This window comes from Tiliqua scincoides, chromosome 1 (genome assembly GCF_035046505.1).
Source record: "Tiliqua scincoides isolate rTilSci1 chromosome 1, rTilSci1.hap2, whole genome shotgun sequence".
Lineage (NCBI taxonomy): Eukaryota > Metazoa > Chordata > Lepidosauria > Squamata > Scincidae > Tiliqua > Tiliqua scincoides.
The window spans coordinates 69963894-69982223 of NC_089821.1; the positions used below are offsets into that span (position 1 = coordinate 69963894).

The 18330-nt window shown below is 42.0% G+C and overlaps 1 protein-coding gene across 1 annotated transcript in view; it reads left to right on the forward strand.

Annotated features, from left to right (window-relative positions):
* The window catches only part of NUP160 (nucleoporin 160), a 49442-nt gene extending 32586 nt beyond the window's left edge, over nt 1–16856 (forward strand). The window contains exons 22-36 of the mRNA XM_066631499.1: nt 6–101; nt 649–768; nt 1287–1382; nt 1501–1595; nt 3651–3747; nt 3935–4040; nt 4728–4888; nt 6689–6749; nt 9142–9252; nt 9748–9871; nt 10540–10641; nt 11533–11674; nt 12418–12543; nt 14735–14839; nt 16287–16856. Coding sequence (XP_066487596.1) covers nt 6–101; nt 649–768; nt 1287–1382; nt 1501–1595; nt 3651–3747; nt 3935–4040; nt 4728–4888; nt 6689–6749; nt 9142–9252; nt 9748–9871; nt 10540–10641; nt 11533–11674; nt 12418–12543; nt 14735–14839; nt 16287–16373 — 1629 coding nt within the window. The 3' untranslated portion in view covers nt 16374–16856. The remainder of the gene's footprint in view (nt 1–5; nt 102–648; nt 769–1286; nt 1383–1500; nt 1596–3650; nt 3748–3934; nt 4041–4727; nt 4889–6688; nt 6750–9141; nt 9253–9747; nt 9872–10539; nt 10642–11532; nt 11675–12417; nt 12544–14734; nt 14840–16286) is intronic.
* The last annotated feature ends 1474 nt before the right edge of the window (nt 16857–18330 follow it).

Genomic DNA, 18330 nt, shown 5'->3' on the forward strand with positions numbered 1-18330 from the left:
CTTAGGAATATATTCGCATGCTGGAACCTTGTCATGTGAATGTAGGATCATGTCGTTTTATGATGGGCCGATGCTACCTTGTTATGGGAGAAGGACACAAGGTAAAAAAAATTCCTTTACAACCAGTAAACATTTTTATTTTTTTTAAGAGTGTTGATAGAGTTGAGAGGAGCGTGGCTGGTCTAAGCCATGAGTATAAAACTGCCAAGGGTGAGGAATTCTCAATTAATGTAAAAATTGTCTGGGGGTTTCTCTAGACATGATTGGGTGCTCTAGGGAACAACAGAGCCGTAAACTGCAAGGTACAATTGTTACTTATATTACCAAGCCAGGCTTTAATCAAAGGAGGCACCACTATCTCTGTTCTCATAGAGTGGCTTGATGTTATTCCCCAAACTTCAAGGGTAACTTGTGGGTGGGTATGGAAGCAGAAATGGAAGGCTGAAAAGTCCTTGTGTGTATTGAACTCACTGGATCCCAACCAGTTGCCTTTTTTAAGGGTATTCACATATTTCTGTAATGAGAAGTGACTTTCCGAAAACATGGTAGTAGCAGAAGTCTCAAACTGATCTAGTTTATCCTATTCTTGGGACTAGCTTTATCATATGTGAGAAGTGCTAGCCAGATTCCTGCCTCTTTTTTTCCTAGGCTCTGGACTGTTTCTGCGAAGCAGCCTCAGAAGTTGGAAAAGAGGAATTCTTGGACAGACTAATAAAATCAGAGGAAGTAGAAATGGCATCGACTCCACGGCTTCAGTACTATGATAAGGTATTTTTTAATCACCAAGCAAAAGTGATATGGTCCTTGCTGTCTCTAATTGTGTCTATCTGGTATGTTTTATGGAAGGTAGTGTAATTATTTGAAGTTTTCACAGATAATTCAGAAATGACAATGTTCTGTGACATCGTAAAGACTAAAATAAAGACTAAGCTTTTGTGGGCTACTGTCCCCTTTCTCAGATACTTGGTGAAATCCCATTGTGCACAAGCACACACACGGACATTGAAAAACAGCAGAATGCATTTGCAAGAGTAAATTAATCGAGGCTGATCTAGTAACAAGCTTAAAATTCTTTAAGATACACACAGTGACAATTCCCAGTTAGTGAGAATTGCTTAGCATTGCTGTGAGGTCATTAACACTGAAATGTGATAAGAAGCTTGTGTTATGATTTAGACCCCCTCCTGTGATTGTACCAAGTTTTGCCTTTGCAGTTTTTCTTTTGGAGGTTTGTCACTTTCAAATCCAAAGCAGAATTACTATGTCTGAATATTTCTCCTATCTAGGTTCTGCGTTTGTTGGATACCATGCGTCTTCCCGAGCTGATCATTCGCCTGGCTAGTTTAGCAATCACAGAAGCAGCTGATGATTGGAGAAGTCAGGTAAGAAATTTAATAATTACAGTGGTGCAGTTAATTCTGACGAAACACTGTTTCTGCCATCAAATTAAGTTTCTAGCTGGTTATAGTTTGCTATCACTATATTGTATTTTTGTTGTAGGCTACCTTGAGGACCTGCATTTTCAAGCATCACTTGGATTTAGGACACAACAGTCAAGCGTATGAAGCTTTGACCCATAATCCAGATTCGAGCAGGTAGCATTGTATATCTTTTAGTCATAACTATGCATTATACATATAGAATCAGAACTGTTCATAAGTCCAGTTTTTCCTGGTTTTAAAAATAGCAGCTGTGAACCTCTGTCAGGATCTAAAGAGGGATGTGTGCATATGCATACAGAGGAGAAAACTGCATGAACAGCTGAACCCTGATTTTAATATTCCTCTGTAAACAGTTTCTACTTCCAGAGCCTCTTATCTGTTTGGATGGCAAGTCAAGCAAGTGATGCTCTTGGTGGGGAAAAGGTGACTTTCTTCTTGAGTTTGTATCTAAAGTTAGCAGATAATTTGCTTTTACTGGAGTACGTTGATTTCTAATGAGAATTCCAGCTCATATGATCAACCTCTGTGAAAAGAAGACTTTAAAAAGGCTATTGGGGTAAATTAATTCTAACATTGGGTGCAACCCTGCATTACTTTCCCCTTGTGAAAGGATGAGTGCATATTTGGTTTCCCAGCCTTGTGTAAATACAAGCTTCAATACATACTTGAAGATGATTGTATTCATGATGGATAGAGCTTCACCTGTTTTGGACTATTTCATTAGAAGGAGTTTGCAATGCATTTTTTTATCATGGATTCACACATTTTCACTGAGTTTTGGTACACAGCCATTATGCTGGGTCATCTCTTAATCCACATCTTGAGGGTCCCCGGCACATTCAGGGAACTTGGAAAGAAAAGGCAGGTTCTGTTCTTGCCCCATGCCAGGCATTTGAGAAGGTTGGAAGCATCATAAGATCCTTATGCTGCTACTTACTTTGTGTGGTTTTCAGGGAAAATAAGTGATGAGACCAGAATGAGGATTGGTGTTTTGTGCCTTGCCTGCAAGTTTTAGGCAGTCACTGCAAGTTTTAGGCAGCGTGCAGAGGGCTTGGATGAAGAGATGTGTGTGTTTCACTTTTGGCAGCCTAGGGAAGGCACAGGTGACAGTTGCCACAATAACTTAGTACCCCTACTTATGAACCTCTGATGTTTCACTCATTGCAACATCAAATGATGCTTAGACACAGGTAAGTCCATAACAAATCAAATGCTGCAAATAGAGTGTATGATATGACAACTATGCATGTGGGAATCAGCTCTGACCTCAGTGTGGCTTTCACCATGGGGAGATGACAGAAATCGCTACATATTAGTAGGAAATGTGAATGGGAGTTGGCCCTCTAAGAATACAGTCTGCAGAAAGACTAACTTCACTGTTTCAGTTAGTCTCCTTTGACACAATTTTTTTGTAGATTCATAGCAATTTTTATATCCTATAGATTAATGATATGGATAAGCACTATATCACACAGTGCTGAAATCTAAAGTTGTTATGCAATGGCTGGAGAATGAGTTATAAAGCTGGGTTTGTCTGGTTTGAATATCTTCTGTGAAGTCATGAGGTGGCCTTGGGCAAGCCATATTTTTCATTTGTTTATCGTATAAATCAGTTTGTGAACTCTTTTGTTTTAGCTGTAAAGCAGTCGGTCTGTATCTTACGTGCATTTTACTTGCACAGATTCAAGAATATGTGCTCGGCAGGAAGAATGGAAGGGTGAAGGGGGAATGTAGGCATTGTCATCTGCCATTCCACTCACTATTTATATGACCTGGAGTGGGCCGGATCCTGTGCCTGAGAAAACCCGTCCCCTGCATGAATGGAGCTTACCATTCTATGTGGCAGCCTCATATATGTCCCTCTGATCTCCCCAGACCCTTGCACTGTGCAGCCACTTCCACTGCCCTTTGTCTCGGCAGGCTCTGCGCCTGGAATTCCAGACAGACGCAGCTGCCCAGTGCAAGGGACAGATGCAAGGCTGTGGTAAGCTTCATTCACGGAAATAGGTTTTTCAATGCACAGTGGTCTGCCATTTGGAGACCGCTGATCTAGACAATATGTGTGAAGCACGTTACACACTGAAAAAATATAGAAATGTCAAGTATTTTGCCTATGAAATATCAACTTACAAGTCTACATTGTTTGCTAAACCACCAGCATAATGACTGTGCTTAAAAGATTAGCTTTACCTTTTTTTCCACCTCCAGGCAGCTGGATTGTTTACGTCAGTTGGTTGTAGTTCTCTGTGAGCGCTCCCAGCTTCAGGATCTTGTGGAGTTCCCATACGTGAACCTTCATAATGAGGTAACTAGTTGGCTCTTATTGGTGGTTCAATATATATGCCTCCTACATAAGCACAAGATTTAAAAATTAAAAAAATAGGAACTCGTGCTCAACAGTTAAAACAGTCCATAGCAGTTTAAAAGTATTGTTAGTAGGAAGATGGTGTAAGACATCCTCAGTTTTGTTTGGTAACTATTATCTGTTATAGGTTGTGGGAATAATTGAATACCGTGCTCGGGCTGTGGATCTGATGACTCACAATTACTATGAACTGCTATATGCTTTTCATATTTATCGCCATAACTACCGGAAAGGTAAGGCTCCTTGTACTGAAGAGCAAGCTGTCTCAGCTGTTCAAATATCAGTTCATGTAGCATTTAACATATTTCATAAGCTTACTAGTTGCTCCTTTGTTTTCCTGATAATGGATGTTTTGTATCTGTACTCACGTCTCTTCTTGAGGGCCCTGGAGGCTGCTTCCAGGTTGCACTGAGCCCATGACCCACTCTATTGGCCTTTGCGGGTCTCAAGATGTCTCCCAGAAGTGGAGTGTTCCTTGGAAGTCACTTCAGATGTGTTTAAGAGGCATTCTGAAACCCATGGAGGCCAATAGAGTGGGTTGCAGGCTTGGTGAGACCTGAAAGTGGCTTCCAGGGCCTCCCAAGAAGAGGTCTGAGTGCTTGACCACAGAAGACAGAAGTAATGGGTATGTGGGGGTTGTGGCGGAAAACCTCGGATAAGTGTATCTGCGGATACTGGGGGATGCCTGTAGTTAACCATTTGTGTTATCTGGCTTTGTAAGTTAGAATCCTCTTTGTTCAGATACAAAGCATTCTCTAAGTTTTGACTTTTTCTTGTTAGTCTTATTGTATGTTGGTCTTGGATTATACTTTTGAAAGACCTAAGCTTTTCTTTCTTACCATAGTCTATTTGAACAAATTGGCAAATTTCAGAGAAGAAACATGTTACAGTTCTTAATTATGGTGTGTCTACTTCCTCAGCTGGTACAGTGATGTTTGAATATGGGATGCGTCTTGGTAGAGAAGTTCGCACCCTTCCTGGACTGCAGAAGCAAGCAAACTGCTACCTTGCAGCTATTAACTGTTTGCGACTGATTCGCCCTGAATATGCTTGGATAGTACAGCCAGCTTCTGGTGCAGTGGTACGGAATTTCCATTCTTTCTCTTTCTTAAGTGCCCCATTTGCTAACTAGTTTATTTACAGTACCCACGGTGTTACTGTACAGCATATAGAAATGGCAACTGTTGTGATTCTCTTTGCACTGATGTTCCAGTAGTGGATAACTTGAAGCAGAAGTAATAGGCTGTCTAACATGAAGGTGACGTTGGAGATAGCAGGTAGTTAGGTTAACTCATAGTACTGGGCAACCCAGTCCTAAGCTTCCTGGCTAGGGCTTTACTCGGGGTAAGGGGATGAATTTCTCCTTCCCCCAGGAGACTTCCAGCAACTTTCCTGGTGCCACTGAAGCCTGCAGTGCCAGGAAGCTTAGGATTGGGTTGCCTGGTACTGGAAATATCCACAATAATATTCCTTTAGGTCAGAGGTTTTCAAACCTTAGGACCTCTGCCTTTGCCCCTTCAAGGGGCAGGGAGGGGGAATGCAGTGACACGATCCCCAGGATTGCACCATTGCAAGGGACCTAAGGGGCTGTCTTTTACTTACTAAAAGCAGCAGCAGCCTTCCAGTGGTGCACAGAGCCCCGCAGAAGCCTCCTCAGGGCTCCCCAAGCTCTGTGGAGAATGTAAAAATAACGATCACAACCCACTTCTGGTTTGCAATCACAAAATCGGAAGTGGGTTGTGATCGTTATTTTTACATTTTCTGCAGCCTGGGGAGTCTTGCGGAGGCTTCTACTGGGGCTCCCCAAACCCCTGGGAGGATGCTGCTGCTTCTAGTAAGTAAAAGACAGCCCCTTGCGCCCCTGGCAGTGGTGCGGTCCTGGGGATTGTGCCACTGCATTCCCCCCCCAACCGCAAAGACTCACTGTGGCTCCCGAACTCTGGGAGAGTTTGGGAACTGCAGCTTTAGGTTATCTGATAATTTGTGTTTACCCAGTTATCTGATAACACTTTACCCAAGAAACCAAATCTATCACAAGGTAAATCTATCTATCACAGATAAATTCTGCAGCCAAAATAACCTAAGTGGAGGAAGCTATCTGCTTATTAGTATTTTATTCAGTTTCTAGAATCACATCTGTGAGAACAATCAATGCTTTTGGCAACTGACAGAGCAGGAGGTGTTAGACCTATGGAATCGGGAATATGAGGGCTTATGAATGAAGGGTAATAATAGTGTTTGAGGAAAAAAGGCAAGGAAATGCTGAGTGTTTTCCCCAGATCACTAACTGAACCCCCTGTAACCTCTGAGAACTTTGCTGAATGTTGGCTACATGCTCAGGCTTTTCCTCTGTCGCTATAACAAATAGAAACATAATTGGGGAGGACACCATGTGTATGTTGTGAAATTTTTGCAGGAAATGCAGGCAACCTGGTTAAATAGTAATGCACATGTTCTAGAAATTTTCAGGCCTCTAAATTTTAATTAGGCTTAGAGCAGGAATGCTCAATAGGTGGATCGCGAGGCAAAATGAGTAGATCGCGGAGTGCCAACCCCCCCTTCAGGTGCCTCTGGGAGGAAACGCCAGGAGTAAGGCCCATTGTACTCAATGGGGCTTACTCCCAGGTAAGTGTGGCTAGGATTGCAGCCTCACAGCCTAATCCTAGGCATGTCTACTCAGGAGTAAGTCCTGTTATACTCAGTGGGGCTCAAGGTACACCAACATACATTGTACACATAAATGTTATATGTTATGATGGCGCGAACATTGTAAAAAAAAAACTCTGGTAGATCTCCGGGCCTTGCTGGGTTTCAAAGTAGCTCTCGAGCCAAAAAAGTGTGAGCACCCCTGGCTTAGAGTATTTATTTTGTCTCATGCTAGTATGAACGTCCAGGAGCATCCCCCAAGAGAAGTCATGATGGAGAGTGTGCTGCTACCCCAAGTGAGTGACAGTGCATTCACCTTTTTGTTCTGTTCCATCTTTTATTCTCGTATCTTGTATTCTTTTCTCTATATTATTTATTTGCTTGCTCTATAACTAGTGGATTCCCTGTAGGTGTAAATGTACAGTTCACTAGTTTGTCACCCATGTGGGGAAAATCCCAAACTTTCCTCTATTTTTTAACCTGTTTTGAGCTTCCTGTCACCTAGAGAGGCTCTGTATGGGATCAGCTTCCTTCAAGGACTGCCAAGTCATGGAGCTGCAGCAACCATATTTGTTCTTCTTCCCCAACTGACCAGTGACAAAGAACTTTGTTTTGAGGTAGCTCAGTGGGCTGTGAAGTCCACCTAATTCCCAAAGACATGAAATTCAAGGGGCTCAGATCTCCTCAAGTATCAATTCCACAGCTAACTCTAAGGTGTAATGCCCAGAGATTATAAAAAGCAGGGTCATGTGCCTCTCTCTCCTTATTTGTCCTGATCTGGTTACCATAGGTCGCAAGTAATAATGAGAGTTGCCCTGCTAGGAATGTATGTGAGGACTGAGAAACAGGACTAGCACAAGTAATTTCTTTGATAAAAGTACCCTGCAAGTTGCACTAATGTGTTTTGTTTCAGCTTGTCTTTTAGCTTCTGTGCCACCCTTTGTCAACAGCCTCTCAATTACCCTAGCATGGTCATCTCTGCTTATACCATGTTTTTACCCCTTTTATTTTCCCTTCCATCATTTGTTGTATTTTTAATTCAGTTTAATAAATACTTTTGGTTTTACTATTGCTTGATTGGTCTCAGTTAACTTGGGTGGGAACTGGTTGCACCATCTCAGACCATCTGTTTTCTGCTATTGCCCCCTTACTCTGAATAGAGTTTCTATTTACTTCTTGCTTCTCTTCTGCTGTTCCCTGTGGAATTGCTCCCTTGTTCAGAAAGCTGTCACTGCCTGAGATCTCTGCCTCTTCTTACCCCTGGTGACACTGCCACTGCTCCTGCCCTCTGGTGGTATCTTCTCCCATACAACTCAATTGGAAGGTTATGGTGTGAAAGTGTTGACCTTCTCTCTAGTTCGTGCCAGTTACAGCTTCTACACAACCTTCCATCATCCTGCTTCCCTATTTTTGAACCTCATTCTGCTAGGCTGTCCTTTGCTACTCTGGGTAGCTGTTACCTTCCCAACCGTGTCACTATATTCATTTCTGACACTGATGCCTGGCTCACTGACCTGCCTTTCTGACAATACTCCAACCTTGTTCCTTGGTAATTTCAGCATTCATACTGATAATTCTGCAGACCCAGTTACTTCTCAGCTCCCATCTCTGGCACTGTTCTTTGATCTCAACCTCTGGACTTAGAAAAATAGGCCCCTTCCTCTTTATCCCCTTGGTGAGAACACCTGGTTCCCTCTCTAGTCTTTCACAAGATTGCCTCAAACCCTCACCTCCATTGGGCATTCTGCTGCCAGAATAATTTTATCTTTCTTGTCACTTTGATCACACTGCAATGCTATTTAAATCTCTGCACTGACTTTCTGTCCATTCCCAGAGCAAACCCAAGCTGCTAGTCCTTATACTCAAAACTCTCCATGGTCTCCTTGCCTCTTTGCTGTCTTATCTAGCTACATTTAGTCAGCTACACCTCATATGGCTCTGCTTCCCTCTTGCTGATCCTTATGCCAGGAACACTTTCTCTGATCACTTGCAGGAAGACTTCTGTTTTACTTCCCTCAAATCTTTCCTCTAAAGTTTAGAGTCTAAACCAACCTTTTCCATTGACACTACCTGCTATTCTTTGCAACCAAGCCTAAGTATGTATACATGTGATATCCTATCTTCCCTGGTACTGTGACCCTACCCTTCCTTTGTCTCCCTTGTGTCTGTTAGATTGAGAGCCCTTCAGGGCATGGACTCCTCTTCTACTGTAAAGTACCATGCCCATTGATGGCACTACGCTAATAATAATAATAAAAATATTATTATTATTATTATTTATTAAGGCCTTTTCCTAAATGATGTAAGCAGCCAAAAGAAGTATGAGATGACTTTATTGTACTGTAATATCAAAGTAAATTCAAATGCCTTTTGTAAGCAATGAGAAATCAAGCTAAATACTATCACTTGACTTACATTATTTTAGTGCCACCAGCTGAACAGCAATTTATTTTTAGAAAATGTGAAATTATTGTAGAAGTCCAGCATCTGGAAACTTGTGTGTGGAACTTTGGGGCTGACAGAAAAAAAGGAAAATGGTAGTATGCTATCTGTTTTTCAGGACTTGCATGCTATTTTTTTTGTTGCCCTATATTGCCTGTTTTTGGTTTAAATTCTCAAGAGCAGACTTTTGAACTTGCCAGTGGTGGTGCTTTAATTTTAATATATTTAAATGATATTTTGGAATAGCGGGAAGCCAGGTTGAAATCTTGGAACTACAAGATTTGGAAAGAGAATGTATGTTGGCTCGTATACGGCTAACTTTGGCACAGCATGATCCTTCAACAGCTGCTATTACAGGTAAGATTTGAATTTTATTCATAGCACACAATCATCATGCCTTTGTGTACGGGTGAGAAACTTATAAGAGTTCCTTGCTTTTCCTAGTGTTTTCCCCTTCCTCTCTGCGTAATTTGCGTGCTACAAATTATGAGATGTGGAATCAGTTTTAATTTGTGACAGACTCTCAGTGCACACAATACGACCATTATTACTTTGTTTCATATGCAACAAGAGTGGATTCTGCTAAGTACAGTTTTTGTCAGTCCCCACAATGGACATGGTCCATGCAGTAATCAAAGATGGACTGTGTGACTTGCATCTATAAGAACTGAAGACTGCAATTATTGTGTCTGAAACTAAAACTAGTGCTGAAATTGCAGTGGTTTTTACATTGATCACAGTTTATCATTGCATGTTGTGTTGTGTTTGTTTGTGTTGTGTTGTGAACCAGCGAACATGTACATGAGTACATGTGCTTAAAATGACACTGATCCCGTTTCTTTATTTACCTAGGAAACTCATCTCCCATGGAGTTGGTTGCCCTGTTAGTCCAGGCTGGCCTCTTTGACACTGCAATTTCTCTTTGCCAGACCTACAACCTTTCTTTAAGACCTGTGTTTGAGGGACTTACTTTCAAGTATGTAATAGATTAGTGGACTTAATTTGAGTAAATAATGTGCAATGTATACAATGATATTGTTTAAAATATCAAAAAATCTCTTTGCAGAAATCTGTGTGGATGTTTCATTATTGAAACAATAGCCTGGCTTTAACCATTTCTCAGCCTATGAATGCAGTCCTTTACTTTAAGGATGTGTGTTTTGAATAATATCAACTTGTGTTATAAGAAAAGAGAATGAGATATGGAAGGAAGAAGTGGGATATGGCTGGAATGAGATCATCCCTTGCTCGTTACTTTCTTGTGCTTTGAGTTATCTTTGAGAGGCTTGAAAGACCTTGAAATATAGCAGTTGTTGCCAGGTCAATATCACTTGTCCAATAGAAGCAACATAAGATAAAAGGTTTATTTCATAAGAGCTTTTTCTGTTTGTGGAAGCTGTTCTGTTTGAACACGGAGGGGTTTTTTGCTGATCTCCCCTTTCCTCTGCAAATGCTTACGCCCCACATAAATCTGCTCCTGAGGGCTGTTACCCATTGCTGTTCTGATAGAAGCAGGGCCTCTGTAGCCAATCTTAAAGGCATGGTGGGTTCATGGAAGGGGTGATTCTCCTTAAGATTATGCCATCCCAGTCTGTTAGAAGCTTTAAAAGCTGAAGCCAGCAACTTGAATTTTATGTGTTCCAGGTGTATAAAACTACAGTTTGGAGGAGAAGCAGCTTTAACAGAAGCATGGGACTGGTTAGCTACAAATCAATTACCTTCAGTCATCACAACCAAGGAGACCAGGTAGTATACATTTTTTGTTAGTAAATAATTCTTTGGTGCCTTTGCACCATAACTCACTTGCTGTGTTTCATTTGATCCTGAAAATGAGTTTGTACCACCACTATTAATAGTGTGCCTTTATCCTGATTGGTGTCCTGATAGTGAGAAACTACAGGTGGTAATGCACTTTCAAATTCTATTGAAAAATGTGGCTAGCAGGGCCTCTTCTCTTCCTTTAACTTGCTATCTCTATAGACTTAATAGTAAAGGTTATTGGAGTTTACAGAAGTATCAAAATTGATAAGATCCTTTAACAAAAGACCTGGGTTTTGGGTCATGAAATTCAAGACACCTTTATTACTAGAAGGATCTGAAAACTGGATATTTTTACATTTCTTTCTTGAAACTTGAAACTACCTCAGTGGTTCCACACTGTGCATCACAACCTGCTTTTTGGTGGGTTGCCAAAGGGTGATGGAAAGATCAGAAAACTATTTGCCTCAAGTCCTGAAGCTATTCAAAAATCAGATACTGTAGCTGCTAACTGCTCTGCAAGGAGCTGAATTCCTGCAGTTTGCAAGCATGTGTAAATAATAGGGAGATAAATGTTTGTGAATCTTTCTTTCTGGTTATTATTACTTATAAACAAAATATTTCTCTAGATTTTTTTTAAATCTGGTAAACCTAGGTAGGTCCAAATAGAGTGTTGTTCAAAAAAAGTGCGTCCCAGTGCTAAAAAGTTTAGGAGCCACTGCTCTGCCTTGTAATGGAAATTAAAACTTCAACACAGAACAAGCCAAATGTGTAACTGAATGAAGATGTGCAGAGGCTTCACAGATTGGGGAGGCAGTTGGGAACATGCATGCATGCATCTATCTGCTAACTTATTAAAGTTGTTCAAATTTATTGTAGTGCAACAGATGAAGCATGGCGTCTCTTATCCTCCTACCTGGACAGATACAAGTCCCAGAACTGCCCATACCATCGCTGTGTAATCAATAAGTTGCTGTCTCATGGGGTGCCCTTGCCTAACTGGCTTATCAACAGCTACAAAGTGAATAATTTTTTTGTACAGAATTAGACTTGAGGGGGAGGGTGGATGTTACACTCATTGCACAATTCAGACAACCATCTAAGCCCTGTCTAAACCAGGTCTGTGCATGACTTGGGCTCATACAATCTCCCCCTTGCTTTCCCCTTTATATATAAGATGAAGACATTGACAGCTTTTAATTTTGCACAATCTAGCTCCCTATAGTGTCTAAATTCAGAATTGTGGTTTGTTAAAACAAGTCTGAATCAAACTGGTTTAATTTCATGATTGAAGACATGAATTCAGAGATCTGGTATAGCATTCTAGTTAAAAGATTGAGGTGCAAATCAGAATTTCCCCAATTTAAATCTCACCTCTGCCATGAACTTCCTAGGCAAGCCACTGCAGTCTTGGCTCTCTGGCTGCAATATGGGGGTAATAATACTTTATAGCATTGTTATAAAGATAACAAGATAATACATTTATTTCACTTGCACACTGTGAAACTATACAGATGCTAAATAGTAGTCTTTGTCCTTGACCAGAATTAATTTGTTCAGGGTTTTGCAAGAATTTCTGCAAAGAGTTATGTTTTAGTATGCTTGTTGTATAAGTGGCTTGTTTGGGGTTTATTTAGATCTCACCAGCAATGAGGACTACTTTTTAGTCATTTATCAGGCTGCTGTGATGTAAGAGGAATATTGTTGTGGCATAAAACCAACTGTATTAGTGAGGTCCTCTGACTTTCATTTGCTTTTTCATAGAAGGTAGATGCTGCTGAACTTCTCCGCCTTTATTTGAATTACGACCTTCTGGATGAAGCAGTGGATTTGGTGTTGGAGTATGTGGATGCCTTACTTGGGAAAGGACATGATTATTTTGGAATTGAGGTACAGTGGGTGCTCCTGTAGATCAGTATGTGACATATTAAAAATTAGATTGATAAGGACAAACAGAAGAAGTGTTTTTTTTAATTTGTCAGGTTGACATGGGATCTTTTTGATTGACCTCCTGCCTAATAGATGGGTTTAAAAAACAAACTATAATTTATTTTGGAAATATGGGTAAGTCTGTCTAGTACAGGAGTCGGCAACCTTAAACACTCAAAGAGCCATTTGGACTGGTTTTCCGGAGGGAAAAAACCTCAGGAGCCACAAAACCCTTTTGACATTAAAATGAAGATAACACTGCATATATAGTTTTTTTTTTACCTTTATGCTCTTACAAGTCCCATTTTTATAATGTAGCCCCCTCTTGTAGCTTTTAGTTAGTTTTGTCATACATTCTTGTCCTGTGTTTTCAGACACCTGGTCCTCTATGGTGTTTTGCCTGATTCCAAGGCCATTCTCTGCCTGGAGAATTATGCCCACTTTAAGCAAATTAGCTCCCCTTCTTTCCCCCAACAAATGACCCTGGTTCTGCCCTGCACTCCTGCTGGACCCCACCTCCAGGGTAGCTCGCCTGTTCAACCTGCAGAGGTCCTCTCTCCTGCCAGCAGCCTCCCACCACTACAGCAGACCCTGGATCCTCAGCAGGTCTTGGGCACAGCAGCCACACACCAAACTCCAGTGTCCCCAGCAGTCCACTAGTCACAAAGTCAGTCAGAGCATCCAGGGCAGAGTCCAAAGTCAATACGCCAAGTCACAGTCCAAGGTCAGATTCCAAAGTCAGTCAGTCAACTCAGTCAGAGTATCCAAGTCAAAGTCAATAAGCCCAGTCAGTCTCCTCTCCTACCTGCACTCCTTTCCCAACCTACACCCCCCTTCCTGCCTCAGGTGCTGCTTATAACTCTGAGGGCCCTATTGCCTTCAAGTGGCTGCAGCTGTGCAGCACACTCCCTGGAAGCCCAGGCCTTACCCTTAAAGGGGCCACTGCTGACATCACATCTGCCTCCTCACCAGATCTTCCAGGATTCCAATACATATGGCGGTTATGACATCTGCTTATCTTACATGGATACTAAAGAACTCCCCCCACCTTCCAGAGGCACCCTGCTGGAAGGAAAAAAGGACACAGACTCCAGAGGGAGGTGGGGAAGAGAAGAAGCCAGAGCTGGGGGGGGGGGAAGGTGGGGGGGCAGCCACAGGCCAGCTTCTGCCCTGCCTGCCTGTCCTCCCTCAGGCTGCAACCCTCTCCACACTATCCTGGGAGTAAGCCCCATTGACTACAATGGGACTTCTGAGCAGACAAGTTGGTTGGAGCTCTCAGGTTGCAGTCCTCTCCACACTTTCCTGGGAGGAAGCCTCACTGACTACTTGTGAGTAGACCTGCATAGGAGGGGGCTGAGGCTGCAGCCCTCCACACCTTCCTGGGAGGAAGTCCCACTGACTACAGCTTACTTGTGAGTAGACCTGCACAGGAGGGAGCTGAGGCTACAGCCCTCCACACCTTCCTGGGAGTAGCCCAGGGACTACATCGGGGCTTGCTCTCGAACAGACCTGCACAGGCTCCCACTCACCCTCCAAAGCTGCCATCCCAGGCACCCTTTCCTGGGAGTAAGCTTCATCCGCTGTAATTGGGCTTACAACTGAGTAGACACACAGGATGTCTCCTCAGCTGTGGAGGAAAAGCCTCTCCTTGCACTGAGTGGGGACCTGCTCAGGAAAAGGGAGGCTGCAAGGGCTCACAATGGCTGAGGAGGAGGGTGTCCTGCTGGAGAGCTGGGGAAGGGAAAAACAGGGAGCTTAAGCCTGCAGAGCGGGCAAAATTGAAAAGGGAAACCAATGTGGGGCAGGTGGGGGTGAAGGGAGAGGAGGGCAATGAGCTCAGGGGGCTGAGGGAAGCAGCCTGCCCTCCCAACACAGGTGCCTCCTGTTACCCCCTTTGCCACTTTCACCGGGAGGAGCCGCAGCAGACAGCTGAAAGAGCCACATGTGGCTCTAGAGCCGCAGGTTGCCGACCCCTGGTCTAGTAGAAAAGCACTCCATCAATTCTGTTTCAACCCAAAATTCAAATGTTTAAAAAAGTTGGCTCAGGCCTGTGAATTTGGCAAATTCTGGGTTCACTCATATCAGACTTGGGATGTTTCCTTTGTCATTCAATTATTGTTCAGTAGGATTAAAGATTAATTTTCTTTTTTAGTTCCCATTATCCGCTACAACTCCAATAGTTTGGCTTCCATATTCTGCAATTGACCAGCTTCTTCAGGCATTGGGAGAAAACACAAACAATCGGTATAAGGCAGAGGTAAGTATGTCTAGTGAAAAATTGCCTACCTAATAAATACAGTGTTTAGCTTCTGCAGCAGTGTTTCTCAACATTCGCCATACCACTTCACATAGACTACCTACTGGAAGTACCACCAGAAGTAATTGGTGATATTATCACTGCCAGTTATTTCCAGATTGGGAGGCCAGATCAGACACAACACAACAAACACAGGTGACAGGCTCAGGGAGGACAAGAGGGCTTTTTTGCACAAAAAATGCACACTGGAGCTCTGCCTGCCAAGCCAAAGCTCCTACTGTTGCTTGTCATGTTGCATTGCTGGTCTCACTGCTAGGCAGTGGGGATATGGGGGGTTGTGCACATACTACTGGACAACACCTCAAGTACTGTTGGTGATATGAGTACCACTGACTGAGAAACACTGTTCTACAGTACTCATTTGAGGAGAAGCAAAATGCTGTCATAAAAACTGATTGACTACAAATATGTATCTTATAACTAGAAGTGTATGATATTTATAAAGTTTACAAATTAGTGATCAACCTGTCCAGACTCCACCTGCTGCTTCCTTTAGCCTTCTCCCTCTGGAGGAAAGATCTTGGAACTGTCTGGACTAAAGAGAGAGAGAGCCATACATACACACATTCCTGAGTATACTTTTGTGTAGACCAGGAGTGTCAAACTCGTTTCATCCAGCAGGCAGAATACCATTCATGGCACCTGTTGAGGGCCAGAAGTGATGTCACTAAGCAGGAAGTGACATCATTAAGCTGCTAATAACTAGAAATAAGTACTTTTTCTCACTGAGGAACTCGTTAGCTGAAAAAGGCAGAAGAGAAAATACTCATCTTGATCATATTTTCAAGATATAGGAAAGCCCAATTATCACATGGGCTGCCCTTTCAGCAGTGCTGCTTCAGCCGAGTTGTCGCTTTTTAGATCAGCCTCTGAGAGGTGTTCTGCACTGTAATACCTCAGCAAAAGCAGCCCTGCTGAAAGGACAGCCCATGCGATAAATTTGGCTCTTTTCCCTTTTTCAACCCTTTTGGCCTCCCTCTTCCCCAGTACTGTTTCTCGCCTTCTGAGGCCTCTTTCTGTCTCTCCCTCCAGTGCCTCAGCAAGTGACACCTCTGAAAAGGTGGCCTGCATAATAATTGGGCTCTCCTAGCACTGCCCTTTCAGCAGTGCTGCTTCTGCCAGTGCATCACTTTGCATCACAGCGGCTGAGAGCAACTGATGGTGGTTCAGGGAGAGCCCAACTATCACATGAGCCAGATAAAGAGTTTTGCAGGCTACATCCAGCCCACAAGCCTTCTATTGGACACCCCTGGTGTAGATTTTAATTATAAGCCACTTTGGAAATCTTTATTTACTTAAAGCTGAATATAAATATAATATTGACAGCAATAAAATTGCTTCACTGTGCCTGTTACCAGAAAATAACTATATTGCTTTTCTTTTACAGCTGTACCAGAAGGTACATGACAAATTGAAGGTCTACCAACAACAGGTTGATGTGGCAACTCGGGACCGTCTATATCGTCGAAACTAGGAAACATTGTATAGGCTCATTTAGTCACCTTGTGCCTGATGGTTCTTGAGATAAAGCTACAAAAGCTATACTTGAGTCTAATGGTTAATGCGCATAAACTGGCATGAAGTATGTGTGAAGCATTTGCTTTGCATGGATAGGCTGAAATCATAGGGAATCCTGTGCACTGCTGGTGGTGCTATTACAAATTCTATTTTTTCATAGTGATCCAAAACATTCCCACCTAGGGGATGATAGACATTTTTTTAATATGTTGGAGATAACTGAGTTGAATTAAGCTTCAACAAAAGCTATGCTGTAGCTTGGTGGCGCTCATTTCCAGTAACAGACATTTGTACATTGCATGTTCCTATCATCTTTCTACTGAATTATTTTGTATTATCTCCTTCCTTGTACTGTACTATACATGGGCACTAAAAGTGGTATTTATTGTAATAAACATTTTGAATTACCTTTAATAAAATTAAAGCTTTGTTTTTAAAACTCCAGTTTCTTTTTTAACAAAATGACTTAAAATAGTGTATGCTTCCTCTTAGTGTGTGTGTGTGTGTGGGGGGGGGGGTTTCTGGTCTTTTTTTGAAGGACACAAAGTATATTTCAGTGGCAGTAAGAAATGGGGATGGAAAAAGATCAGTTGCTTACCAGCTTTCCTTAGAAATATCTATTTATTGCCTGTACTAAGAGTGCTTCCCTGGGCAGTTATTGGTTGAAGTTACATTAACCAATTTCTGCCCAGACCACAGGTGTATCCTGTTGCATATATGCAACATTGAGCAGAAGTGGCTTAAAGCGAGCTGCTTCTGTAACTTGCAACCTAAATTTTTTTCACCGACATGAAAACTTGGAATAGTTGGCATCATTTGGGTTGCAAGTGGCAAGATGCACTTGAATCTGGGGAGTCATGTAAACATAACCTTATCAACCAGTCACATTTTCCTTAATGTAATGCATTTGGAATGGTGCTTCAAGTTTACATTCAGTGATAAAGACTTGGAAAAGTTCTTGTGGAAAAAAAGTTCATTGCATTTTAGTATATACAGTTGGTCCTCTCCCTCAGCTAAGATGTCATACAAGAGTGTGCCAACTCAGCAGATAATTGACATACTTTATGAAGCAGTAGAAAAAGGCATTGAGGCAGGTTGGGGTTGAAAGGACCACACAATTTATAATGCCACTGGGCTGGTCAAAATTTGTTGGTGTGTCAGATGTGGCACAGAAGCCATAATTTGGAGACCTGTGATCTAGGAAATCTTACTAACCTGTCTGTCTCTTTGGAGACAAAAAGGGACATGAGTGTGTGTATGTAATCTACATATATGAATGCCATTGGTCGGTTTGTTGCAATGTCTCTGAAGAATCTAAGTACTTAAAATAGCTCAACCACCTGAATTCATCAGTTTATACTGAAATAGGGCCACTGACGGATAAATTAGTGGTTTCTACATACTTGGAAGACTCCCTAGGTATGCAGAAATACCGTAGGTAAATTCAAAGGAGAAAAATGCACCTAAAAGGGGAACCAAACATGCTCATTTAACCCTGAGGAACCATGAAATTGTGATGGGTGTATTTGGAGAAAAAAGACAGCAGAACCTTGTGGTCCAAAGGGCAGGAAGAAGGAATTGATCTGGTTGAGTAAACTGGGTATTAGGATTGGAATAGCAACAGTTTGTTGCAGGTCCCATTTCTTTCTATATGTATTAGCAAAATGGTATCCTTTAACAATTTCTACATTGGTGAAATTGTGAGAGATGAATTCCAGTATCAGTTAGCTGGCTGTTTTTACATTGTGTTTTGGTAAAGGAAGGAAAAAACACACATCGTTTAATTAATCCCTATGGCTTTTTTAGTGCATTTGCAGAAAAGAAATCCGGCAGCTCTGAGTGCAAGAATTAAAGGTTTGGAAATTTTTTGTGTCTTTGAGATGTTCATAATTTAGTGTACTTTAAAGTGGTCC